The sequence below is a fragment of the Anguilla rostrata genome, chromosome 3 (assembly GCF_018555375.3).
Source record: "Anguilla rostrata isolate EN2019 chromosome 3, ASM1855537v3, whole genome shotgun sequence".
In the NCBI taxonomy this organism is placed as follows: Eukaryota; Metazoa; Chordata; class Actinopteri; order Anguilliformes; family Anguillidae; genus Anguilla; species Anguilla rostrata.
This window is the reverse complement of record NC_057935.1, coordinates 33,312,712-33,339,044: the sequence shown is the minus strand read 5'-3', so window position 1 is coordinate 33,339,044 and position 26,333 is coordinate 33,312,712. Positions and strand designations below refer to the sequence as shown.

General features: G+C 39.5%; 2 protein-coding genes across 3 annotated transcripts; one reads left to right on the top strand and one right to left on the bottom strand.

The window, feature by feature from the left end:
• Positions 1–375: 375 nt before the first annotated feature.
• Positions 376–11,060, bottom strand: scrn3 (secernin 3). 2 transcript variants are annotated; one of them, XM_064327239.1, is made up of 8 exons: positions 10,451–11,060; positions 10,005–10,164; positions 9,709–9,890; positions 9,167–9,366; positions 8,442–8,654; positions 5,081–5,243; positions 2,125–2,305; positions 376–1,060 (listed from the first exon to the last, which is right to left on the bottom strand). In XM_064327239.1, the coding sequence occupies exons 2-8, from the start codon at positions 10,161–10,163 to the stop codon at positions 896–898; spliced, it is 1,263 nt and encodes a 420-aa protein (XP_064183309.1). In that variant the 5' UTR covers position 10,164; positions 10,451–11,060; the 3' UTR covers positions 376–895. The 2 variants fall into 2 exon arrangements, with proteins under 2 accessions (XP_064183309.1, XP_064183308.1); XM_064327238.1 differs by having other exon boundaries at positions 10,549–11,059.
• Positions 11,061–16,237: 5,177 nt separating this feature from the next.
• cir1 (corepressor interacting with RBPJ, CIR1) lies at positions 16,238–25,790 on the top strand. Its single transcript, XM_064327221.1, has 10 exons — positions 16,238–16,453; positions 17,136–17,230; positions 20,343–20,416; positions 20,554–20,567; positions 20,989–21,041; positions 21,159–21,207; positions 22,057–22,174; positions 23,347–23,453; positions 23,876–23,961; positions 24,141–25,790. The coding sequence occupies exons 1-10, from the start codon at positions 16,382–16,384 to the stop codon at positions 24,910–24,912; spliced, it is 1,440 nt and encodes a 479-aa protein (XP_064183291.1). The 5' UTR covers positions 16,238–16,381; the 3' UTR covers positions 24,913–25,790.
• The last annotated feature ends 543 nt before the right edge of the window (positions 25,791–26,333 follow it).

The following is a 26,333-nucleotide window of genomic DNA, read 5'->3' as shown; positions in this document are numbered from 1 at the left end:
AGCAATGCCAATTTACACCACATATTTTATGTATCATAAATACAGTATTTTAAATTATCATCCTATCAAATTAATCATTTTTGAAGTTATATAAGAACCAAAGCAATGTGACGCAGGGTTAGGTTCTTATTTGTAACTTCTAAACAGGCTTAATAGCATGTGATGCAATTATGCCTGTTTACTTAAGATTTTAAGCTTTTCTTTTTTAATTCCAAAAAGCAATAGTGTGCTTATACTGCCCACGACAAAAGGGTTTTATATTGGTCATTTTCAGACCATGATTATTGGAGAAGTGTTTTTCACAGTATTTTACATTACAACCAATCACTGGTGTGACTTCTGTAGTTTCAAGACACACAACAGACGAGCCTGGTCAACTTTTGAATTTTTGAATTTTATTTTTTTAAAGAAATGACACGCTTTACATCAAAAGTAAACTTCATTATTTATCTGCTTCCATACCTGGAAGGGGTTACATTTGTCTTGAGACTAAATGAACACTTAAAAATAAAGTGAGTGTGATTTCACAGGTACACAAAAATGTAATAATTATGCAATATACAGTTCAATTATAGTCTGTTTTCATGAGAATATATTTTGTTGATATTGATCAATGTTCATAACTCATTATGTACTGTTGTTACATACAAGAAATTTAAACATTTTAAAACTTTTAATTAACTGCAATTGGTAATCAATAAAATAAATGGGGCATTACCAATATACAGTATATTAAGTAATTTGAATTAAAATGTTGTATTGTGGGAAATTATACGTAAAACAGCTCATAGTAGTGCATATTTGCACCAACAAAACCAATTACTTCTATGTAATGTTTATATAGGCATGAAATTGGGAAGGAAAAATGCATCTTGACTGGCATTATACTTGTTGTTTACTCATGATTGCTGTACACATTTAGCTCCTCCTCAATGGTGTTTGAAAAGAGATGTACAACCAAAGTAGAATCTTCAACCCCACCACTCAGAAGCTTTTCCATTTCGGCCATTTTCTCCTTCTCTAGCTTTCTCATGTGCTGTACTATTTTGTTCCCCCGCTCCTGTGGGGAAATGATGCCATTACAGCCTTTCCAAGCATTAGCCTACTCCCTTCCTGTTCAGCCCACTCAATCATCAACTTGCATCTCTCTTGTCTGCAACAATGCAAGATCCAGGAGTTGCATTTTGGGAAAATGAGCCATGGTTTGCTTCATATGTTGAGCAAAATGTGAAATTTTATAAGAGAAATTGTTGGTTTGCTTGCCAAAGGTGCTAACCACTGTTCTACAAATGTTTTACTTATTATTTGCTTAACAACGGTGCATTTCACAGGTATCAGTTTAATAATACCATTATGTACATCTGCAATACAGGTATAATAGCAATGTATGGTACAGGTATAATGATGCTTTTGTGCTGTAAGGGTATATAATAATAATAATTTAGTGTGTAGGCATAATGACATTAGTGCTGTGCAGGTATAGTAGTCCGATAGATGTAGCCTATACTAGTACTTATTGCAGAAGTACACTTATACTGTAGTGTTGTACCTGTATAATGCTAATGTATTTACAGTCATAATAATACTATAGTGTGCTACTTTTTTCCCACAAATTTGTTATCCCTTGACTACTGTTACAACTACTCCTACTACTAGTTCTACTACAAATGGAACTACCAGCACTACAACCAGTGCTACCGCTTTACATTTAATTCAAACAAGTCAACTTCTTACTTTACTTATTGGAAGTAGAAATATACTATTTTAACCCAATCACCTCCTCTGGCTAACAAACGGTGTGTTTTCATTGCACTGATAAGTGTTTAAGGCATCTTGGAAAATTGCACATGCAGATGGGGAGACCCTGTATTGGAATCAGCGTGATAATTTGTCAAATTCTATGCAAATGCAGCCACTTATGCAGTTTTATACATCCTATTGTCTTTCTCAAATGATACCTATGTGGCTGCAGATTTATTCATCATGTATAATTTGTAGAAAGATGGGCAAAACATAACATTTACAGTTGGCCTTTAAGAGATTGTTTAGTGGCAATTAACTTTTTGTTAACAATCCTTTAACCATTGATGAAATATTCCAAATAAACAAAGCCTGAAGCTTTACCTTCTTAGTCTCAATGATGGCACCCACCACCTCATGTCTGAGGAAAAGGTGGTGCTTGCGGTCCGGCTTGTTCTGGAAACGGGGTTTCACCTTCACGGGGTCATCTGGCCCAAAGCACGGAGAACAGGTCTTCTTCAGCTGCTTAATGTCCACCACGAAAATGAAAGGCTTGAAAACTGACCTGGGGTGAGAGGAGATACTGTATTATTCCACACACAAGGTCAGTCTTCAATCCTGCCTGGACACAACTGCGTTTTAATTGTAAATTAATTAATTACTTGAAATCTGCGGTGGGCAACTTCGACTTGCAGATGGGCCACAATTCCAGCCCAATTTATCCTCACTGGGTCACAAATCAAATTACGCATATTATTACCAGTTCAAGGGGAGATTTCTTTTATGGTTTAGTATTGATGTATGTTTGTATATATGTACTTATGATTGAATTATGATTTGACTCTGTACTCCACAATTTTTTAAATTGTAATCAAAATGTGGTTAAAGTGCAGATGCTCAGTTTTTATTAAAGGGAATTTTACAAATTTTGGTTTCATCATGTAGAAATTACAGCACTTTTTATATATAACCCACAATTTCAGGGCACCATAATGTTTAGGACATTAATGTTCTCTAAATAAAAATAGTCATGTTTAGTTCTTTATTGCATATCCTTTTCATGCAATGACTGCTTGAAGTCTGACCCATAGACATCACCAGGTGAGTATCATCTTTGGTGATGCTCTGCCTGGCCTGCATTGCAGCTCCTGCTTGTTTTGGGATTAGTTGCCTTAAGTTTTCACTTCAGCATATGAAACGTATGTTCAATTTGACTCAGATCAAGTGACTGACTTGGCTAGCCTAGAATTTTCCAGTTTTATTTTTTACTTTAGAAAACTCCTTTGTTGCTTCAGCAGTATGTCTGGGATCATTCTCTTGCTGTAGGAAAAATCGCCATCCAATGTGTTTGGGGACATTTGCTTGAACTTGAGCAGATGTTTCTGTAGACTTCAGAATTCATTCTGCTGCTGCTATCAGCAGTTACTTCATCAATGAAGAGTCAATATTGTGGCAGCCACACATGCCCAAACCAAAGCATGCTTTGTATTCAGTTCCTTCTGGACTCACTTTTCTCTAACCAATACTCACACAAATGAATCTTGGTCTGCAGGCTCTTTTAGATACTTCTTAGGAAACCAACTGGGGGTAACTAATGGTTTGCATATTGCAGTGTAGCCTCTGTATTTCTGTTTATGAAGTCTTTTGCGGACAGTGCTCACCGACACATCCACACCTGCCTCCTGAAGAGTGTTTCTGATGTCGGGATAGGTCTTTGGCAGTTTTTCTTCATTATGGAGAGAATTCTTCAGTCATCAACTGTAGAGGCCTTCCTTGGCCTACAAGGCCCTTTGCAATTAGTGAGCTCACCAAGTGCTCTCTTAATGATGTTCCAAACCGTTGATTTTGGTGAGCCTAAGGTTTGTCTAATTTTTTATTATTTTTTTATTTCTCACCCAATAATGGCTGTAGAGGACATGGGGCTGTAAGGACTGGATGCTATTTTGGTTCAATGACATCACGTCATGATCACAGGATCACATATATTACTATTACTAACATGAGCTTACAGCCCGTCGTTCTTTTAACTGAGATCTGTGCATGTTATCTCTCATGCACTAACATATACTCATTAGATATATTGGTCTCGTATATTTAGAATTCAAAAGTACACTGAAATTAGCTAGACGTGGCTAACTTCTGTAGCCTTTTGTCCATGCAATTCCACTGATTTCCATGCGAGGTTTAGCAGCACGTTAAAAGCTGATTCATAAGTTCCAACAGAAGAGCTTTTGTTCCCTGTCCCATGCATGCTGATGAACACACACATGACTTGACACACGGTATAGTCCCCCTTTCATATCATCTTCTATTTAGCCTTTAATGATTTTAGTTTAGATGTTTGTTTTTTGTTTAATAAATTATATTTTATTAAACCTCATCATCGGTCTGATTATTATTTTGAAGAATTGCTTGAGCCTGCCACCTCAGATAACTTGCATATGTTATATCATTGGTTATTATTTTAATATTTTGCACTGAAATTCATAATCGTGATTTAATAATTAATTTATGAGACTGATTAATTATGATTATACTTTTCCACCATTTGATCACTGCATGAGGTAATATACTTTATATATATATCGCCTGCATTCCTGGCTACTTGTGAGGATTATTAAAACAGACATGTTTTAATTATTTATCCTCACTGTTCTACAGGGCTGTAGGGGATTTGTGGCTGCCACAGGTACTGGCTCACTTGTCTTCATTAATGATTTAACTGCTGATGGTAGCAGCAGAATTAATTCTGAAGTGTACAGAAGCAACTTGCCACTGAAACAAGCAGGAGCAGAAAATGGCCACAGTACAGACCCAGCAAAGCATTACCAGAGAAGATGCTCAGCACATGGTGATGTCCATGGGTCACAGACTTCAAGCAGTCACTGGATGCAAAGGACATGCAACAAAGTACTAGACATGACTAATTTACATGATATTAATATGTCCTCAACATTATGGTGCCCCGAAATGGAGGGTGGGGGCTATGTATTAAAGTTCTGTAATCTCTAGATGGTGAAAACAAAGTATAAAAATATCCTTAAATACAATTTGAGAATGTGCACATTGACTACATGCAAATTGTGTGATTACATCTGAAATTGTGGAGTATAGAGCCAAGCCAAGAAAAAAAAGCATTTGTCCCAAACATTATGGAGCTCACTATGTCTTTGTCTCAAACATTGTGGACACTGTACTTTTAAAGTCACTAGACTTTACAGGGACATGCGGGTGGCAAGTTGCCCACTACTGGTTTAAACTGTGCCCAACAAAAGTCGAACGTCAATGCCAAAACAAGGTGACAATCGATACAATGCCTGTTCAAGCAGCATGCGGTCACCTCTCAGGGTCCGGTGTTCCGGTGAAGTAGTGCACTCCCGGCAGGGAGGGGTCGCAGGGCACAACAGACACCATACTTCCCGTTGTCATGAACATCCCCTCCATGTTAATTCCACTCTCTTTGTCCCTCAGAATCCCCATCATCGTCTCCGCTGTGATTTGACCTTTTGATTAGAGGAATGTTGCACTGTCATCATTTCTATTGCTGAAATTTATGTTAAAAATTGTACATTGTCCCTGTCAAATATATTGAATAAAAAAAATTTAAAAAAACACTCTTAACTGTGAAAAACAAAAGCCTACTTTCCCCTATGTGATACCACTGTAATGTAAGTGCTAAGGAAATGTGAAGAGAGGATGGAATTTTGCTACATTTGGCATGGCCTGAACATACTCCATAGCTGCTTTACACAAAACTGTTATAGTAATCATACTGGATTTTCCCATGTTTTAGGAATTATCATGGAGATTCTCTCTAAAAGCTGTGATTCGTTTGCTACTGCAGATTTGTTGTTGTAAACTTTGTATTCACTTCTGCAACTTATTTAGCAGGAACAACAAACACTGATCCAGATTTCAGTTTTCACATTCCTGTAAACATGCCAAGGTTAGCTAGCTATTGAAGAAGTTTTGATCCATTAGCTCCAGTGCTGGGGCCAGTATCACAACGCGGGATTATTAAATTAGCTGGACAGCACCAAGTAAACCCCGGAATCCTCCCAAATCTGGAACATGAACTGAAGCAAATGGAGCTGTTTGGGTTTTACTCAGTGCAGTTATCCAACTAACTCTGAAATCCTACTTCATGACACAGGCCCCCCCGGTCGACTACACTAATTCCATGACTGGTCTCAGTGCCCAACGTGACACCTTCCTCACAACCTTTTTTCTCCTCACACACACTTTAGCTTCTATGCTGGCTTAGCAGCACCAAACTGAATTTGCCCTGAATTGTGACTTGCCTGATCAGTTTTAGCTATTGGACACCTGGGCAAGCACATATTGTTTAACCCTGTCTTTTATGTACAGAATAGACAACATGGATTTAACTCTATTTAAATTCATTAGACAGGACTGTCCTGTTTCACAGATTATGCATTTCCCATACTTATATCATCTTTACAGAATTACATCAGTTAGTCACATGAAGAAAATGATTTCTGGTCAACAGATGTACAGTTTTGTAGAGAGCTATGCACATGGGGCTACAGTAGGAATTGCCATCATTAAACTCAGATAATGAACTGTTCTGGTGCACTAAGATAACCATGGGGAGTGTTCAGCTGGTAGACAGATGATAACAATTTAGACTTCAATTATGCTTGCAGTTCCTCCCTTTTGTCTTAGTTTGTCAAGCTTGAGTTGGGTGACAAACCCTTGCCTGAAGCTCAGCTTGGTTAAAATTGCAATGCTGTACTTCCCAAGTCTCTGCCCCTACATGACCTTTTGCTCTCCTTGGAAGCCAGTGTCTGCTATTGAAATCAGCTTGCATCTAATTCTAAACTTTGGTGTTAGCCTACTAAACAGCTAAATGGACCATTACAGTATATCTTCAAAATATCATCAGACTCTACACACGAGCCACACCTCTCAGTTTTGCAACCTCTGGGTTCCTGGCCCCTCCCACCCTTTGGCTGCGTCCGATTAGTCAAAAACAATTACGTCCTATGTCGTTTCCTAACCAATTTTCCTTGACCTCGATGGAAAACGTCATGAGATTAAGGAAAGATGTGAAGGAGAATTCATAAGGACTTAGGAAAAGACAACCGCGGTGCTAAGAGAATCCGACTGCACTTACACTAGGCCACGTAATTATGCAACGGCGGATGTTATGAACGTGGGTCTGCCGTGGTGAAACTACAACGTTCCGAAGATGGACTACTAAAAGTGCATCTTAGATACTTCGCCCCATGCGTTCTTACCGTGTTGTTAAATATTACTTAATTACCAAGGTTGGAATTGAAATAAAAAATGAATATAGGCTACCAGTCACAAAAGTGAAACGAAATGGTTGTCACATTGAGAATGGTTGCTCACGCTCACCCTCCTGTCCACTCATATTTATCGACATGAATCCCAATTAGTATGATTGCATGAAAATAATTCATTAAATTTAATGCAATTTAATGCAAATTTACTACTGTACATATCATCATTCATAAGTTTCAAACATGTGGAATTAAAAACATAATCTGGCTAAAAACATCTCATCCCTTTTTCTTGAAAGACAGACTTCTGTGTTATGGTTAATATGCTGATTATGATCTGATTATAAGCCTATGCATATAACAGCTTAAGAACCACCACACAACTCATGTTGATCGTTTGTTTTTTCGTGAACGGCCGAACGGTGCTTCGCTTTAAATGTTGCTGCCGTAAGGAATTGTGGGACGGCATTTCCTTTCGTAAAGGACGGTCCAGTGTGCCCTATGCTAAAGGAGATAAGATAGGAAGCATTGAAGCACCTTTCCTTAGCATTTAGAGAATTCGAACAGCTCTTATCATGGCTGCCACTTAGATACTTTCGGGTCGTTTCACTCAATTAGGAACCTTCCTAAGCAAAAAAGACTATTCGGACACAGCCATAGTTTGTGAAACTTCCTGGTCATATCTCCTGTATGTTCTGGCCCCCTGGTGTTGGAATGCACTTCCCATTGTGGTCAGGACAGCAGAAGCCCTACCCATCTTCTGACACAACCTAACAACCCTGACCCTCATTAGCTATCCCTTTTCCTTTTGGAACAATGTTATAGGTACAGCTGCGTAAAGATCTTTTTTTGGCACACAACATGGGTCTGATTATATCCAATTCCCACCCTAATTTGGAATATCCCATTGACATTTGTAGCCAGGTGCCCAATTAACCAGCATTGTTGCCCATTGGAGCTACCAGCCAGTCAGCAGTGGCATGGTCTGGATTTGATCCACGGCTGTGGGGCTTATCCATGCACCATAGCGCGTTGCCTTAACTAAATGATCCACACAGCAACCAATATAAAGATTGCTTACAATATTAATTGTTGCTTTGTTCAGCAATTTTTTTATAAATGGGCCTTCTGTGCCATCTTGGTGGTATTGCACTTTTGTATGCCTAATGAAAAATACATAAGAGCATCTACTAAGTGACTGTTGTGTAATGTAATAGTGCACTTCACCTGAGTGTACTGTGCTAATTCGCCTTTACAGTAGGTGCACATACACAAACTACATAAGATATGAAGACCAGTGTCAGCGTGACTTCATGACATTACTTATTCACCAAAAAAAAACCCTGGCAACTTTTCCCCAAACAAACCTCACCTTGACTTCACCATGCAGAAAAACATTATGTTTGATCAGTGCTTCATGACAACGACAATAACCTTTACTTTTCTCCAGGAGTTTGCGACCTTCACAGTATCGGCTGCCTGAGGCTTCAATCCTGGCCGTGTTCATATAAGAATAAACTTCGGCAAAATTGAACTGGGCCTTCCCGTCCCACCAGCCTCGACTCCTGGCATACTCTCTCATCTTCTGGTGCTCCCGGTTTATCTTGGTGGTTATTGAGTACTGGTTGGAGATGTTGCGATATCCCTCTAGGCCAACAGAATCAAGAAATAAGGAAGACAAATATTTTACAGTTCAACGTCCAGCACTTCATGGTTGATTTCAATGGGGAGCTAGTACTACGTTCTGAAAAATCTAAAGTAGATTACCTTCTTAGAGTAATGAGGAAATGTGTTTATTTAAATGACTACAGAAGTGGAATACATTGAAAATATATTAAAATAAAATGCATTAAAGATATTGCAACACTCCACAATATATGAAAAATATTAAAATTGTTGCTTTCAGATGTAAAATATACTCAATCTAAATTATATTTTTAAAAATCATATTTTCAATATATTGCAGAATATTCAATTTCCATAAAGGGCATGCAGTATTACAGTAGACTATACATCCTGTATACAAAGTCTCATTTATAAAGCTTTGGTGCATCTATTCACACAGTGATTACTTCTTTCTTATTATGTAAAATATGACCTGGGTGCCTTTTAAGGCATGCCACCTATTCAATAGGATAACTCCCTTGGACAATATTTACCCTCCACCTTCTCCGCTGCCCAGTATTTCCCAGACGTCTCCAGCACCCAGGCCTCAGTCCGGTCTGAGATCAGGAAGCTGTTGTGGTAAGTGAAGATGCTTTCGTCCTCCATGCAGTTCCCCCCTTGGCCATATTTTTCCAGCAGTTCAGCAATCACATCCACGGCCTTCTGGGCACTGTCTGCCCTCTCCAAACCCAGCCTGAAAATGCAGGACAGCCAGAACATACATTTCCCTGCTACAGGTCTCCCTCCTGCCATTCAAATCCTAAGCAATTTTATACTTTAATATCAAGGCCTTGTTTCTACTTTCACAGAAGATCCCCACTTCAGATGTTTTCCCCTTAAAGTGAGGTTAAAGATTTAAACATGATCAAGTCATTATGCCATAATCTGTTTTTATGTACCACATGAACATTTTAAAGACTTATGAGGTGCCCTTTGAGGACTGTTTACACAGTATAAAGCTTGATACCTTAGGTTAGTGTGGCAGAGAGGAAACATGCAGACACGACTTCGTTAATTTCAGTTGTGACAGACTCACCTGACCAGATCCATGCCCAGGAGAGCCTCCTCAGCACTTGCGTCTTGTCTGCCCCACACAGCCTCATTCCCAATGCACACCTGGTGCTCATTTGCCCCCATTTCTGCACCCCACAACCAGGCAGGACGGCTTAACACCACTGCATAGGTGTGGGGAGCCTGCTCGATCTCAATGTAGGTACACTAGGCCAGGAAAGCAACAGCAAATGAGCAGTCACGTCCAAATTACCATCAGGATATTCTTGTGCATTCATTAACTCAAAAGCAGAGGGGTTTACAGAATGGTACGTTAAATACCTCCACTTTCTGTCCTGCTTCATGGTTTGCAGCTGGGAAGTAGACCACCTCTTGGACCTCATCACAGGGCCTGTCAGAGTTCTTTCCAAAGACAACACGCTGCCCCAATGTCGATGGAGGCAAGGCCACAAAGGTGTCACAGGAGGAAGGAAACATCATTCTGAACAAAGAAAATACACTTGCTGTCAGTTTGACAAGTTCGTCAAAAAGAGACATTTTTTGTGTTCCGCAAAAGATCCACGTAGTTTACAGTAACCTACAGGCCCCCTACGCTCTAAACTTTGAGAGATCATGAACTTCTTAAAACGATTGGCTATCTTAACTTGCATTTCATTTCATGTGTAATCTGCATGCCTGCTATCTACCACTACAGGTGCATCTACCGAATAGGACATCAAAGATCTAGTTTTCTATTTGTGTTAATATGCCAGGGTCACGGGCCTTACCATTAACATTTTGACAAGCCCATACTGTAATAGTAAATAGCTAGCTACATGAATACAAAGCTACGTTATCAGCTATAATAAAGCAAGTGTGTTGTCACCTGGTTGGAAGCAGAGAAAACGTTGTCAGCCCGATTACCGGGGAAATGCCTATCTTGCTTCACAGAAGCTTCGTGTCACCCACAGATTACGCACTTGCGGTGTCACCTGTTATTTTCATTTCATGTGACCGGATTTCATAAATGGACAGCAGCTGTCAAATAATACGAAACCGTTCCCTAAATTTAAATTTCTCCCAAGAACAAAGAATGACACTTTAGCTCATGTGGCGTAGAATACACTTTGTGGCTCTCTTGCACAAACTTTTTATCGCTAGACTAGCTAGGTAGCGTTGGCGCTACGTAAATCGAAGAAAGATGTGCCACAGCAAATCATTAACAGTTGATTCCATGGAAAACGAAACCCCGGCCACAAGCAAGTTTTCTTTTATCCTCACGATATGACAACCCGTGGCTTCAAAATTTCTCTACCAAGATACCCGGCACACTGCACTTTTAGTTTTACCATACATATCAATATCAATGTTAAAGTATCCTCGGTTAAACGGTATTTTAGGAATTATCTTTAATTTGGTTTTTTTTATTAAATAAAAAAATTGAAAGAACTTCCGGTGTCCGCTACGAGCAAAAATTTTAAAATAAGAGCGGGGAACTTCTCCCTGAACATTTTGTGCTTTAACTATTTTAAGACGATTTGAAATCAATCTTTGTTTGAATATCAAAGCACATAAACATTTCAAACAAGCTATTGCTGGAAAATAAATCTAATTTATCGACCAAAATATGTATTAGGCCTATTGAAATTGTATGTATTCCAGAAGACCCTCCAGAAAATACATTAAAAACTCGCTCAAGAGAAGTAGGGAAAATTGAATGGTAAGAGCCTCTATTTTTAACTAAAACCGGAGAAAACAGGATTTTCTTACTTGTCAAGCAACATAACTTGGACCCAGATATGCATCAAAAGAAAGTTTGTTGGCCACTTCCTGTAACATGGGGCACAAGAATTGGCCATTTCCCCTATATACTCCACTTTGAAATTGAATGGCAAGCATAATAAAATAAGTATGATTTATAAAGAGTCATTTTTACAAGTGAAGAAAACGTTAAATAAGTTTGAAAATATACATTAAATATATTTTTAATACATTTTGAAAATTAAGTATGATCACCACAGCACCTTGACGCTTAATCCATAATGGCAAAATTATAAATAAATGGCACACTTTTACTTGTCACATATACAGTGCAGTCCATAAGTATCTGAACAAGCAATCAAAGAACCCGAGAACAGACAACTTTGTTACAAATGAACCTTGAACCAATAAATTAATGTCAAACATACAATTGCTCACTGATATCATATCATGATAATATTATAATAATTAAAGGCCATAATGTCATGAACCCAACAAGTTTTTATGTGATATACTGGAACAAGTCTGAGACAGTAATTTCCACTTCCACCAGTTAAGCGTGAGTTAATGGACTTGAATCTGTCTCATCACATTTTTCCAGCAGAATTCCATACTGGAAGACTCCATCCCATAGTGTTTACAGGTTATAATGGGCCAAACCCTATTAGGTGACTTTACATTGGTGTTTCCATTTCTTTGTTCACAATATGCTACATCACCTTTTTACTGATACATGTATGTGGAAAAACAGAATACTATAATAAATGTCTCAAATTATTTAAAGATTGATTTCCAAATTTACAAAGTTTCAATTCTTAATTCCTCACTTCTTGGTATCTCTCGTCTCTGCTGTGCTTCTGCATTGCAGCTTTACCCCACAAGGTGGAGATATTGTATCAAGAACTACTTTGGTTGCACGCATTTGCTCTGAAACTATTTCAACTATCTCCTCTAACAGTACAGCTTTGAAACCTGCTTTTGGATGAACTTTAATAAAGTAACTTTCTGGATTTTGAAATGTATTTTAAAGTTATGATGAATCTTGCTCCTTAGAGCATTTTCTTTCTAGATCTTGGTATGTTTACCAGCTGTTATGACTGGATTGATCTGCATGCCATGCATATGAAAATGAACTCACAGGCAACTTCAGTATCTCTCAAGATGGACTTTAAATGGCAGTGAATGTCTGGATGAATTTGGCAAGGCCTGCATTAAGTATTCAGAGTGAGTTTTATGTAGATTGTTGCATATGAAGAATACAGTATTAAAAACATGAAAGAAAAAGCCAATGGTGATTTTCATGTAAACAAATTGAAATTTAACTGACAAGTCTCAAACTGCATTGCAGACTCCTATTGGTCTGAGTCAAAGGCTGCTAGATAGCGGCTTTTGGATATCCAGGGCCCCACTTTGTTCTTCTATCTACTCACCTGTCTTCCATCAAACACTCCTCCACAGTACTGCACATGCAAGGCACAGTCCTACCAAACACCTGTCTTCTAAGTAAGGTCTGCCATGTCTGGCCAGAAATATAATTTTAATTTATGAATGGTAAATATGACTACACTCCAACTTCATTTAAATATTATGTAAAAGTGATATATTCTATTAAGATCTGGTGAACACTCCATATCAGTGGAGATAGACTTTCCAGAGCCATTTAATATTTCAATGGATTTCATTGATTGTTTACCCATTAAGGCTTTCATTTCAAGAAAAATCATAATTTGAATTTGGGCCAAAACCACTGCTGCTAATTAGCAGCTGAACCCAGGTATGTTTCAAAGAGTGTTTCAAGGTCCTCCTGCTAGATCTTTTATACTGCTGTGAGAATTTATCAAAGCTTATTTTGTTCAAGAAAACAATCATCTCAGAATCAGTGATGCACAATATTTTGTAAAGGAAAATTCCCCCCGTTTCAACTGCTGTACCAACTTGTCTTGGTTGGGTTTCACAAGAAAATGCTGAAAAAAACTTCTGGAAGATCGGATGTTTCTCAGTTAACTGCATGAAGAGTTTCTCAGGCATTTTGTCAAAATTGTACGAGGTATGTTTAAAATTGTCAAGATCACAAAGGAGACTATTGTTCTAATAAAAGGCCTTGAATTTCATGAGATGCTGAAAACCTCAAATGTTAAATTTAGAATGGAACTTAATTGGTTGTAAAAGTGCTGGAATTATCCTAGTGAAAACCTATACAACCCTGTGAATATAGGCAGCTTGGATTTCTTAATGCACTGGAAGTTCTATTACAATTTCCAATGTCACTATTGATATTACTGGTAGAGAGTGTCAGGGAGGGCGAGGGAATGTACCCAAACGCAGAGTCGAAAAAACACTCAAAATCCAAAGGGGTGAACACAAACCGAGGATGTTACTTTTAATGAGTACAAAAAACAAAAGAACAAAAACAAAACCGCGTAGGGCATGATTCAAAAAGTCAAAGCAAAGATAGTAAAACGCAAAAACAAAGAAACTCCAGAAATCCAAAAACGACGTAGAAACAGACCACGGGCAGGGTAAAGAACACTGAGGGCAAAACACAGAGACACAAGAACACGAAGGAGCACAAACCGAAACACACACACACACACACACACACACACACACACACACACACACACACACACACACACACACACACACACACACACACACACACACACACACACACACACACACACACACACAAAAGGATCCAACACCTGAGTCAAGGAAGAAGGGAACTTAAATAGACAAGACACTGACGAGACACAGGAGGGCACAATGAACAATCAGGCCACAGAGAGGGAAGGAAAACGAGACAAGCCAAAAAGAATAATGAAATAATTGAAAACAATACAATTAAACAGGGGGAAAAGAACAGAACTAAAAACTGAAGTGCCGCCCAAAAAGGGAAACGCAAACAAACCACAGAACCATGACAGTGAGACTATATATATATACATATAATATTATCTAATGTTTACGGAGTTTAATTTCCATCCTGTACTGTGTCATGTAATCACGTTATATGTATGACATTAATAATAAAATTATGTTCAGTTATCTTCAATTTATGTTTCTCAGCAAAACGAATATGCTTAGCTAGCATAGCTTGCCAGTGAGCTAGGTAGGCTATCCGTGGTTAGCTCACGCATTAGCAATATAAACCACAGGGGAAGAACATCGACTACACTGATGGTCAATTAATCAGAGATGTGTACTGGTGATTTTTGACTAGGCTAATTTTCATATAACTGTCTGATAGACCTGCTGTTAACCAAGCAAGTTATCACCGTAGGTTTTCGCCACAGTCAGTTAATGAGTCAGTAACTGCTACCCCATCGCCGTTTGTGGTGTTCACTTGCTGGGTGACGCTAGTTGACCGATCGTTCGCAAGTCACTAACGAATAAAAATGAACACTGACAGCGGTGATTAACAAATCTACCAAGTATTTTAATATCTGATCTGCAGGCGTGTAAATATGACATCGCACTTTGTAGAGCAAGTTTTCCACCTGGTGCATGAAGACAAAAATAATGTACCCTACATTGAATTTCTAATTATTATTTTCTTGTAGATCATCAAAACCAATGGAGAAAAGCCAATACGCAAGGAGCCCCCAGGATCGATTCTGAGAACCACTGGCTTAAATGCTCTTGTCGGTCTCTTAAATGCTAAAAACATGCTAATTTCTAAATGCCAGTCTTACAATGATGGTTAATTTCGTTAAATTCTCTGTGTGTGACTTCATCGTGTGTTGTTATCCAGCAAATAAACCTTAAGACTCTTAATTTCGTGAAACTGAAAATTTTGCAGTGTTTATCCCAAAATCGGGATTATAGTAGCTTTGTCAAATCCGTGAAGCATGGCCCAGGTAGACATTTACGGAATGTAGGCTACACGACTGACAAGCCTTCAAACACGTTTGTCAACTTGAATATTTGCCGGGTAGGGTTGCTAGTCAAATGGCTTGGTAGCCGAAGCTGTGAGCTGTTTTAGCACAGGCTATTGGACTACCAAATATAGCAAATAAGTGTTAGCTGATTACGCTTTCTGCCAACTAATTATTTAGTTAAGTAGGCTACAGGAAATAGTAAAAATGACTCGGCTACCGAAAAACTTAAGAGGAGGATTATTTTATGGTCGTCTAGTGCAGCTGTAAATAGCACACGCCATAATGAAATCACCACGAAATGGGATGCCTGCATTTTCTGACTCCGCACAGGTGGACCGTGGCCGGAGCCGCAATGTCAAGGCCAAGAGGCGCCAACCCCCACCACAGTAACCATAGACCGTAGCCCCTACTGTAGCTTAGTCCTCAGCAGTAATCAAGAAGTGACGCAAACTGTACCTCATTGGTCCACAACAAATATTATAACAGTGCCCAAATGACACAACAAATCATGAAATCGACCCACGGACAGCCATAAGACGAATAAAACACACATATTGTGACTCTATTTGTTCTCATGAGAAAAATGTATTGACTTTGTATTTTGACCGCATTTGTACCGTAGACTTACATGGAAACCGGATATGAAAACACCTATACTGGAGCCAAAACACCTATACTGGAGCCAACCGTAGTGGCGCTAGTGAGCAACCAGGAACAACAAGACCAGGAAATGAGCTTCAAAAACGAAGTCTGGTTTTGGTCGCTTGGTTGTAAGTAGCTTGCGCAAAATAATGCATTAACGTACACAATCATTTGACAGCCTTGTATCCAATAAGGGCTCAATACGTCCAAATGACATCTAAGCAGAAACACATTTGACACCAATTTAGCAGATTCACCGTTTTTTGCAATCACACCGGAAGCTTTTTAACTTTAAAGTCAACCGGAATTACAAAATTAAACCGGACAAGAATGTTGCGGAAGTTATACTTTCCTAATACACAATTTTGCAAACAGTCACCATTATCTAAGTACGGTGAATTCTCTGTGTAGTACTGGCTGTATTGCTGTGCAGCCATGGGGAAGTCGTTTGCAAATTTCATGTGTAAGAAGGATTTTCATCCTGCTTCAAAATCCAATATAAAGAAGGTAAGTGTGTGAATGACAGATTTGTTAGCTAGCTTGCTAGTTGGCTGCAAATAAGCGAATTTTTACTAACACTAACGTTAGCTAGCTAGTTATGCGACTTGCCTAATTTAGACAACTATTAGTTAAATATCGACATTATAAATAGCTTATATTGGTTTACGTCGATAATGCAGACGTGAATATTACAGAGACGTATTTCTTCAAATAACCTGATAACCCGTTTTAGCTAAACTTTCGAGTATTCACCCGATTGTTATTTTTGTTGGACAGCCAGGTAAAGGGGGCTAAGTTAGCATCAAGTCGCTAGCAGGACAGTATACAGAAAACAACGTTTGTCGATTGTAACTTGGCTGTGACTTGCATTATCAACGTTACATTATTATTCATTCACTTCTTTAATTTGATACAGTATGAAATGAAAGGACTTAGCTAGACAAATGCATACAATGTGTGTGTATCCATTAACGTTACCGTATGTGTGGTGCACTATGACAACACGTTTTTTGGTAAGATCACAGGATAATAAACTGTTCTGTTAATAGCTTATTGAACTATTTATAATAACTATAAATCCAAGTTCCTAAGTAAATCTGGAACATATTAATATAATTCGTTGTATACGTCAATTATTTCAAATGGTCTTGTTTAAGCTGTGTTTGGGGACCTGTGGTTTGCCATATAGGTATGGATTGCGGAGCAGAAGTTGACGTTCGAGAAGAAGAAGCAAGAGGATCTGATGCAAGCATATCTGAAAGAACAGGACACTTATAACAACAGGTATGATCTGCACAGAAACAAGTTGGAAACCCATACCCCTTGCCATTGACTCAGTCTTGGCAATGTCTGGAATGTATTTATGATCTTAATTTCCTGGAAACTTGATTGACACTGGTAAATAATTTGCTGTGATTGTGTGTGTGGTACTCTGAGGGGCATTCACCTTTGATTTCTGTAGACCTCCCTATTGTAGTGTGATGGGCTGATGTCAGGTGTTTTGCAGTATATGAACTGTTGGTATGCTGCTGGTGAAATTTGGTGCAGATGAGTTAAACATACACAGCTTACCTGGAAACACAGCTGGAAGTCTAGGTCTAGAGTTGATTCTAGGTGTGGAATGTGCATTTGGTGTCTGTTGCTGTTGTCTCTTCACTTGAGGATCAAAGAGTCAGCCTCAGTGAAGCAGGCCATCATGAGGCTGAAAATTCAGATAAATCAAACAGATAAAATAAAACAGTTTGATGTATTGTTGAGAAGTAATGATTCACTGGTGAGCTAAACAATAGCAAACAACCTGGCAGACTCTAGAAGACCACTGTAGTGGATGATCCACAGATACGTTAAATTGTGAAGAAAAGCCCCTTTTCAACTATGAAACAAATCAATAACACTCTCCAGGATGTAAGCATAGATGTGTCAAAAAACTATAATAAGAAGTCAGCACCAGCATGACCTCAGAGGGTTCACCACAAGATGCAAACCATTGGTAAGCATCAAGAACAGAATGTCCAGGTTAGAATTAGGTTAAAGTACATTAAAACATTTGAGCTAGAACCGTGAACTCTGTCTCCTCTAGGAGTCCCCATAGGTGCTCCAAAGGCACAATCAAGTGACTAATCGTGCAATTGAGTTTCAAATTGAGACATTTAGAAAAACAATTAGTTGATCTAATATGGAAGGAGTCAGGAGAAAAGTGAACATGGATGGAAGTTTAAATGCTAACAAACGCATGTCTTTGAGCCAATGGTCTTCACTCCTGGTCTTGGAGAGCCGCAAGGTCTGCTGGCTTTCATTGTAGCTCAGCTCTTGAGTAGCACAGCAATTGATCTGATGAAGCAGTTGATTACACGATTAATTCAGGTCATTTGGTTTTATGGGTTTGAATCGGTTGCTGATCTTATGGAAAAATACAAAAACCAGTAGAGACTGTGGCTCTCCATGACCAGGACTGCAGTAAAATGAAAAAAGCAACCATATAAAATAGGGGTGTTTAATCTAATCCATCAAGGACTGGTGTGGGTGCATGTTTTTGGTTTAGCCCAGCACTAAGACACCTGATTCTGCTTAGTCTTGACTGAAGACCAGGATTAGTTAATTAGTGGAATTAATTAATAAAAAAAAAAACCCTTTTGTGCAAGTTAAATGTTCTATAACTGCTCTCATTTTTAATGTGGGCATTTCCCACTGCTTCCAACAAAACCTATCATGCCCCTGTACAACACTTAAAAATACTGCAGCGTGTGTATGCAAGTAATCAAACTGAATTTAACACATGTTGCTTGTAAACATCACTGTCAATCATCATCTGTGCTTAATGAGGGCCAGTTACTTTATCAACTTAGATTATTGAGGTGGTGCAAATAGGATAAATAGTTTCCATCCTACTGTTTTATGTGCATATTGAATTTGTGCATTGAATTTTTGAATTTTTCTCCACGGCTTGTTCCGGAGATGAAACACCTGAAATTCGAAAAAACGCTGAAATATCCCTAAAAGTTTTTACACTTTGCTGAGGTGGAAAAGATGGCATATCGATAAAGAGAAGATGTGATAAAGAGTGATGGAAGCAGATTTTTTAAATAAATGATGACGTGATTGCGACCAAAGTCACATGCTTCTGCTCCAGAAAACCAAAAGAATATATTTAAATAGACTGTTGCATGCTCTTTTCTGGGCTACATGTAATACAGCTGTGTAGAACCGAGAGAGGGCTGTTATTATCACTCTTACAAGAGTGCGTGTGTCTTGCAAACAAAACAAAAAAAACGCTCATTTGTGAAACTTTGGGAATGGGCTTGACAAAGAGGCTATTACGCCCTCTAGCTGGCAGAGGACTGAAGCCCCATGTGAGAGAACAAGGGGAGACAAACCGCTGGCCCTAATTATAAGAGTATACAACTTAATTCATCATTTGAATATGAAGGAGCTATGTAAGGGTGATATCCATTTCCACAAATTAGCGTATCTCCATGAAATGATGAAAGAATGAGAAAGAATGTTCTTCTGCTGAAGATGTGTCACTAGTATTTATAACCATTGTTTTGCATAGATGACTTGATGCCTCAGTAAAAGGTGGCCATTTTGGATGACCACTGATCATTTATTTCTCACTAACTATTTGGTATCTGGACCTCTAGCTTCAGTTCTAGTCTGTACAAATAGGTAAGGAATATGTGTATTAAAAATGAAGGGATTCTAAGGAACAGGCCCGAAAACCTAGCCCATTTCCCGTGGAATGACTCACATACTAAATACGATGACTCAAGATTGTTATTTTGCCCGATTACTTTTGATCCCCTTAAATGGGGGTAATGTGTATGAAAAGGCCTGTCATTCCTACACTGATCACCTGATATGGCTGTAAATACCCTGCAATTAAGATCTGCGGTTTAACCTCTTATTCATTGTTTTATTTCAAATCCAATGTGCTGGTGTACAGCACTAAAACAACAAAAATTGTGTCACTGTGTCCCAATACTTTTGAATTTATCTATATACTTCACAACAGTGGAATTTATTAAAATATCTGAAATAAGCAATAATGTATTTATTTGTGTATTATGTATTTAAGTAATGCAATATTATGGTAATATATTTAATTTTTATATATTTTCAGTATATTCCGTTTACAGTACAGTATGACATCCTGAATAATGAGGAAAATATATTGCATTTTTTTAAGCACATCTGCTGTAGAAGATGCTCATTTTGAGGCAGTGTTCCTTGGGTCTGGAGAGATACCAGAACTGCATGTCTGGATTTATCTTGGCTAATTTTGTTCTGCAAAGTATCGTTGTTTATCTTTCGTGTTGTTCACAAGAATGACATTTTTAATAAGCTCTCCTGTGGCTGATATTTTTAGTGTAAAATTTTTTTTTAATTATCTTTTTAGATTGTTGATGGGTGATAATCGTGTGAAGAATGGCCTCAACTTTATGTACGAGGCACCACCAGGAGCATCGAAAGGTAGAAACCTCAACCATCTTTTTATTTGTGCCAGTAATGCAACAAAATCCTCTATTTATTTGGCTAACATTTCTCTCTCTCTCTCTCTCTCTCTCTCTCTCTCTCTCTCTCTCTCACACAAATGCTTTCCTGTGAAGAGGAGACAAAGGAGGTAATGTAACTGATTGAGCATGGATTTTAATGGACAGATGTTTGCAGATATACATATGGGACATAGTAATGTGCGTATTCATTTGACGCATACTGACGAAGAGCAGCCTCGCTTAAACTTTGTTTGCCTTCAATTTTGCAAATGGCATTATGCATTGGATAGGTTTCTGTGAGGTTTTTATATAGAAATACTGCAATATAACACAATTTTTGTATAAATCCTCATTTTCGTGAATGGTTGTGTGTGCCGACACCAGTGAGTCGCTCTGGATAAGTGTCTGCTAATTGATTGTAAAGTAATGTAGCCACAATGTTTCGAAAGTAATACTCATCGACAGCCAGGCCTCACTGCTGTTTATGTGATTTGGTGTAACAGGCACTGTTTTTAATGAGAATTCTTCATCCTCTGTTTTTATTTTTAGGAGGGGGAATCAGAGTACAAGTTTGAGTGGCAAAAAGTAGCGCCACGAGAGAAGTAAGTCATAGTGCAAGTATATGTGATAATGCATTTTCATAGTTCATATTTTCAATGGTAAATTTAGAGGAGCCTTCTTTTTTCCTAGTAATATTCATTTGTTTTTCTTCAATTTAGGTATGCAAAGGATGACATGAACATCAGAGATCAGCCTTTTGGAATTCAGGTATAAAAAGCATATTCAACAGTTAATTGTACCTTTATCATGTTGGCCTCCCCTCTTATGTCCTGTGGAATATCTCTGTTCCTCCCGATGCTTTATTTTCAGTGCTGTTCCCTGTGGAATAACTCTGTTCCTACTGATGCCATATTTTCAGTGCTGTTCCCTATGGAATGTCTCTGTTCCTACTGATGTCATATTTTCAGTGCTGTTCCCTGTGGAATGTCTCTGTTCCTACCGATGCCATATTTTCAGTGCTGTTCCCTGTGGAATGTCTCTGTTCCTACCGATGCCATATTTTCAGTGCTGTTCCCTATGGAATGTCTCTGTTCCTACCGATGCCATATTTTCAGTGCTGTTTCCCTGTCGGAATGTCTCTGTTCCTACCGATGTCATATTTTCAGTGCTGTTCCCTATGGAATGTCTCTGTTCCTACCGATGCCATATTTTCAGTGCTGTTCCCTATGGAATGTCTCTGTTCCTACCGATGCCATATTTTCAGTGCTGTTCCCTGTGGAATGTCTCTGTTCCTACCGATGCCATATTTTCAGTGCTGTTCCCTATGGAATGTCTCTGTTCCTACCGATGCCATATTTTCAGTGCTGTTCCCTATGGAATGTCTGTGTTCCTACCGATGCCATATTTTCAGTGCTGTTCCCTATGGAATGTCTCTGTTCCTACCGATGCCATATTTTCAGTGCTGTTCCCTATGGAATGTCTGTGTTCCTACCGATGCCATATTTTCAGTGCTGTTCCCTATGGAATGTCTCTGTTCCTACCGATGCCATATTTTCAGTGCTGTTCCCCATGTTGCTCTGGAGCAGAAGTGATGACCTGTTTGGCCCTGTCCTCCAGGTGCGCAATGTGAGGTGCATCAAGTGCCATAAGTGGGGCCACGTGAACACGGACAGGGAGTGCCCGCTTTTCGGCCTGTCTGGGATCAACGCCAGCTCCGTGGCCACTGATGGTGCAGGTAGGTCACACCTGGTCTGAAGATCACCCTTTCAGGCGCCCATTTCAGTGTAATTGGTCACTCCATCTTCTCCTCCAGTGAGTTGAGATGAAATTGTTCCAGTGAAAAAGGAAAATATGTTGAATGGAACATTTTATTTAGAAATACAAATATAAACGGCTGCTTCAATTTTTTTCATTGCCATGCAAAGGAAAATTGAGCTCATCAATTTTCCTTTGCATGGCATTGAATGCATGCAGTGGTATTGTAAGTGTAGGCTTTTGCCCATACTGACGACCCATAATAAATATCTTATGTTTATGCTTGTTTACTGCAAACATGGCCTGCTACGTGTGTCTGTATGGCAATGCTTGTCTAATCCCATTCCCTAAAGATGAATATCTCCAGTTATGTCATATCTTTTTGGTCCATTTAAAAAATAGCCAAGGCTTTGAACATAGTGAATTTTGGTGATCAGCTCAAAAATCATTTTAATAATGTTCTATTTTTCTATTACCACGAAGACAAAAATGACTTAGCTAAAATGGTCTGTGGTCGTGATAATCAATGCTGCATTATGCTGATTTCTTCAGGTACAGAGTACATTTTTTTGCTTTTAAAATGTGTATATGAGATGAGGGTAGTGGAAACTGCAAGAGTGTTCAGAGACTGTTTGCATCACAGCCTATGTGTTGAATTCTCCACGGCTGTACGAGGGGAAAACCTGAAAATTACAGCACAAGGCAATGATTTACCTTAAGTGATCTTTTAACTGCAAAATTGCAAAACGCTATTGTTTGAGATGTGAATGACATGTTTGAAAAGCTGACTCCTGTGCGCGTTGGCTGAGATGCGCCCGACCCCCGTCCAGGTCGGTGTTTTGTTGTGGTGCTTCGCCGCGAGAGCAGAGCCGTCTGACTGGCAATCAGGAAGTGGGCTGGCGTCGTGGTGATTTGTGTGCTCGGGTAGCGTCCGGCGCGCGCGGCGGCGGAGCCCCTCCTGTGCCGGGAGAGGGACGCAATTACCGCCTTTCTCCGTCCCCCGGCCGCCGCTCTGGGAGAATAATATCTTATGATTTCCTCAGCCGGAAGACCAGTGAGCTGATTTGCTCCCCTTTTCCGTTAACAAAGCTCGCCGCAGAGCCCGCGGAGGGCCTGGCGTCGCCAGACTCAGGCTGTGTTTTGCTCTAACAGGTCCGTCGATGCACCCCTCCGAGCTAATGGCTGAGATGCGAAACAGTGGGTTTGCGCTGAAGCAGAGCGTGTTGGGGAGAAACGCCACGGTCTGCGATCCGTCCCAGGTAATCATTGGCCCGCCCCAAACCCCACTGTGGGGTAAGGGCTAAAGCACCAACAATATCCCTGCCGGATCCTGAATTTAAACTTGATTACAGTAAAATAGCCCAATTACCAGAACACACAAAGCAGGTTCCTCCAGTGAAATTTAAATTGAGTTGGGCAGATTTCATGAAAATAGGAGCTTATAAAAACAATGGGAATGCTCATGTACATTTATTCCCATAATTTCCCTGAAGGGAACCAGGAGATGTTGTCCTGTGGTGTTTTTACTTTCTTTTTAATTTGTGTTCATTTGCTTGCTTTTTTGTGAAGGATGTGTATGCTCAGCAGATAATGTTGTGTAGGTTTGAACCAGTCTCCTCCTCTGCATTATTATGTCTTCATTATTTATAGACACGTGATGGTTTGTTCTTTGTTTCTGTAGGAGTATGTCGTAAGTGAAGAAGAAGAAGACCCCGAAGTTGAGTTCCTGAAGTCTCTGACCACAAAACAAAAGCAGAAACTTCTGAGGTATGAATGCTAGATAGAATGTAAACCATGTTGAGGCTCATGGGCAGTGTGATATTTTGTGGTTCCCAGACCTCTGCATTGCATGAATGTGACTGAGATGCAAAGGAAAGTTCTTCTTAAACCTCGGCTGTCAGATTGTTTGATAGCCATTTATGTTTCTGTGAACATTGCATTTAAAGGAAACTGGATCGCTTGGAGAAGAAAAACAAGAAGAAGAAAAAGCAGAAGAAGAAGAAGGGCAAAGGCAAGCACAAGAAGAATCGAGAGAGCAGCAGCTCAGACAGCGATTCTTCTGACAGCAGCAGCAGCAGCGGGCATAGCTCTGCCTCCTGCCGCAAGCACAAAGCCAAGAAGACTCCGAGGAGGAGGGAACCCTCCAGCGACAGCAGAGCGGGCAGCCAGACCCACGCGGGGGAGGCGCCGTCCCGCCACGCCCGCTCACGGAGCAGAGACTGCGGGGAGAAGAGCAGACCCAACCCCAGAGGCAGGAGCCAGAGCCCAGACCAGAGGACTGAGCACCAAGGCAGGTGGAGCAGGGAGGACTCCGGCCTAGAAAAAAACAGGCACCGCAGAGCCGGAGTGGACCACGGGAGTGGGGAGGGAAGAAGGAAAGGGACGGGTATGGATGGAGAGAGAGAGCCAAGAGGAAAAGAGAGGAGTAGGAGTGGGGACAGACAGAGGGGGAGAAGAGAGAAGAGCAGGGATAGACCAAGCAGGAGAAGAGAGGGGAGTCAGAGCAGAGAGCGAGGGAAGGGAGAGAAAAGGAAGAGTAGAAGTTGGAGTAGGGAGAGGGGTAGGAAAGAGAAAAGTAGGAGCAGAGATAGAGAGAGGAGAAGAGCGAAGAGCCGAAGTAGAGATGGAGAGAAGGGGGAAAGGAGAAGGGATAGAAGTAGGAGCATTGATAGACAGAGGGGGAGAAGAGAGAGGAGCAGGATGGAGAAAAAGGCATAAAATCAGACAGAGCCCACAGATAGGAGGGCAAGGGTTCGGAGGGAAAAGTGGCAGTTTGTGGAAACGCACTCTGGACCGTAAAAAGATGGTTGGTGATGAATAAGGATGGGACCCTGAACTGTGAATTAAAAAAATAAAAATAGAAATGTTGCCTGGGGGCTTTTGAACACTTTTGAACTTGAAATCCTCCAAACTTTTCAAGACCTGGGAGATTTTAATTTTAAAACATTATGGCATGTTTATTTGATTTTCTAGTAAATATCCAGTATGTTCACATATTCAATCAAGTTTTAATTTGTATTTGTTTTATTAAATTGCTGAGAGACTAAAATGAACCCATGACACAACACCGTGTAAAACTGGGTTTAGATCCGATTCAGAAAGCAAATGTTGTATTTTGACCAGCAGAGGGCATCTGTACATTTACAGTCGTTACCAACGGTGTCGCACCGTATGAGCATCACGGATACGTTCTGGCATTCACACAAACGTGTTGGGGTTCTCTGTATTAGTTTAGTAAAAATATTTTTAATGCGACTTGACAATTAGGGAACCATTTTTGTGCCCGGTGACCTCTTCTGTCCGATTTGGCTCTGTTGATCGAGCTGTCCGCAGCTCGATCAAATCTTCCAGATAGGCATCTTAATTGCATACAAATTCGAGCAATGTATGAAATCCTTTTATCTCAAATAGAGTCGTTTTTGCGTAATGGAAAAACGTTTGTATTTTTGCAGTCCTGAGACATGTAATACGGGCAAGAATGGCAATGTATGTATATTATGATCAGTTTGTGAGAATTGGATCAATTTATTTTAACTTGTACAAGACTTCATTGTTAAGTGAAAACTGATTAAACATCGAAAATGTGGTTGACAGTATTAGCCGTGTTTTGGCATAATTTAAGAAATTTCCGTAGATTCAATATACTTTTAAATATTTTTTATTTTAAGGAAGCTATATCCGTATATGGAGAACGTCTGGCGCGTGAATCGCACAGCATGCGCGTATTATTATTTTTTCATTGTAAATCAAGAAACTTTGTGTTTCATTGCAATTAAAGATATAGTTCCTCGATATGTCATAAACTGTCTCTACATTTGCGCGTTTTCACCCAACTATTATGTACTGCATAAACGTAGCGTTCTTGTCCCTGGGTGTCTAACATCATTTAAAAGGTAGCCATCAATATCTGTTCAATAAATCGATATAATTTCCATGTTTATGAACTAGGCCGATATTTCTGAGATTTTTTACGTGCTTAATCTGATAAAGCAACTGGTAACAATAATATGTAGATATGTAGTGGTTTTTTTTTTGGATCTCGCATATTGTTGATTCCTTAAATTTGGCTATCATGACGCATTTTCGAATAACTAATCACGCTTTGGACCTATAATTGTCAAAGCCTAATTTTAATAACA

Excerpts from the sequence above, each read along its gene's own strand:
- scrn3 (XM_064327239.1), bottom strand. The coding sequence starts at position 10,163 with ATGATGTTTCCTTCCTCCTGTGACACCTTTGTGGCCTTGCCTCCATCG. Across the intron at positions 9,891-10,004 it reads AAGCAGGACAGAAAGTGGAG|TGTACCTACATTGAGATCGA; the intron begins GTATTTAACGTA and ends TTCCTGGCCTAG. Across the intron at positions 9,367-9,708 it reads CTGGGCATGGATCTGGTCAG|GCTGGGTTTGGAGAGGGCAG; the intron begins GTGAGTCTGTCA and ends CTGCATTTTCAG.
- cir1 (XM_064327221.1), top strand. The coding sequence starts at position 16,382 with ATGGGGAAGTCGTTTGCAAATTTCATGTGTAAGAAGGATTTTCATCCT. Across the intron at positions 21,208-22,056 it reads ATCAGCCTTTTGGAATTCAG|GTGCGCAATGTGAGGTGCAT; the intron begins GTATAAAAAGCA and ends CCTGTCCTCCAG. Across the intron at positions 23,962-24,140 it reads CAAAAGCAGAAACTTCTGAG|GAAACTGGATCGCTTGGAGA; the intron begins GTATGAATGCTA and ends TTGCATTTAAAG.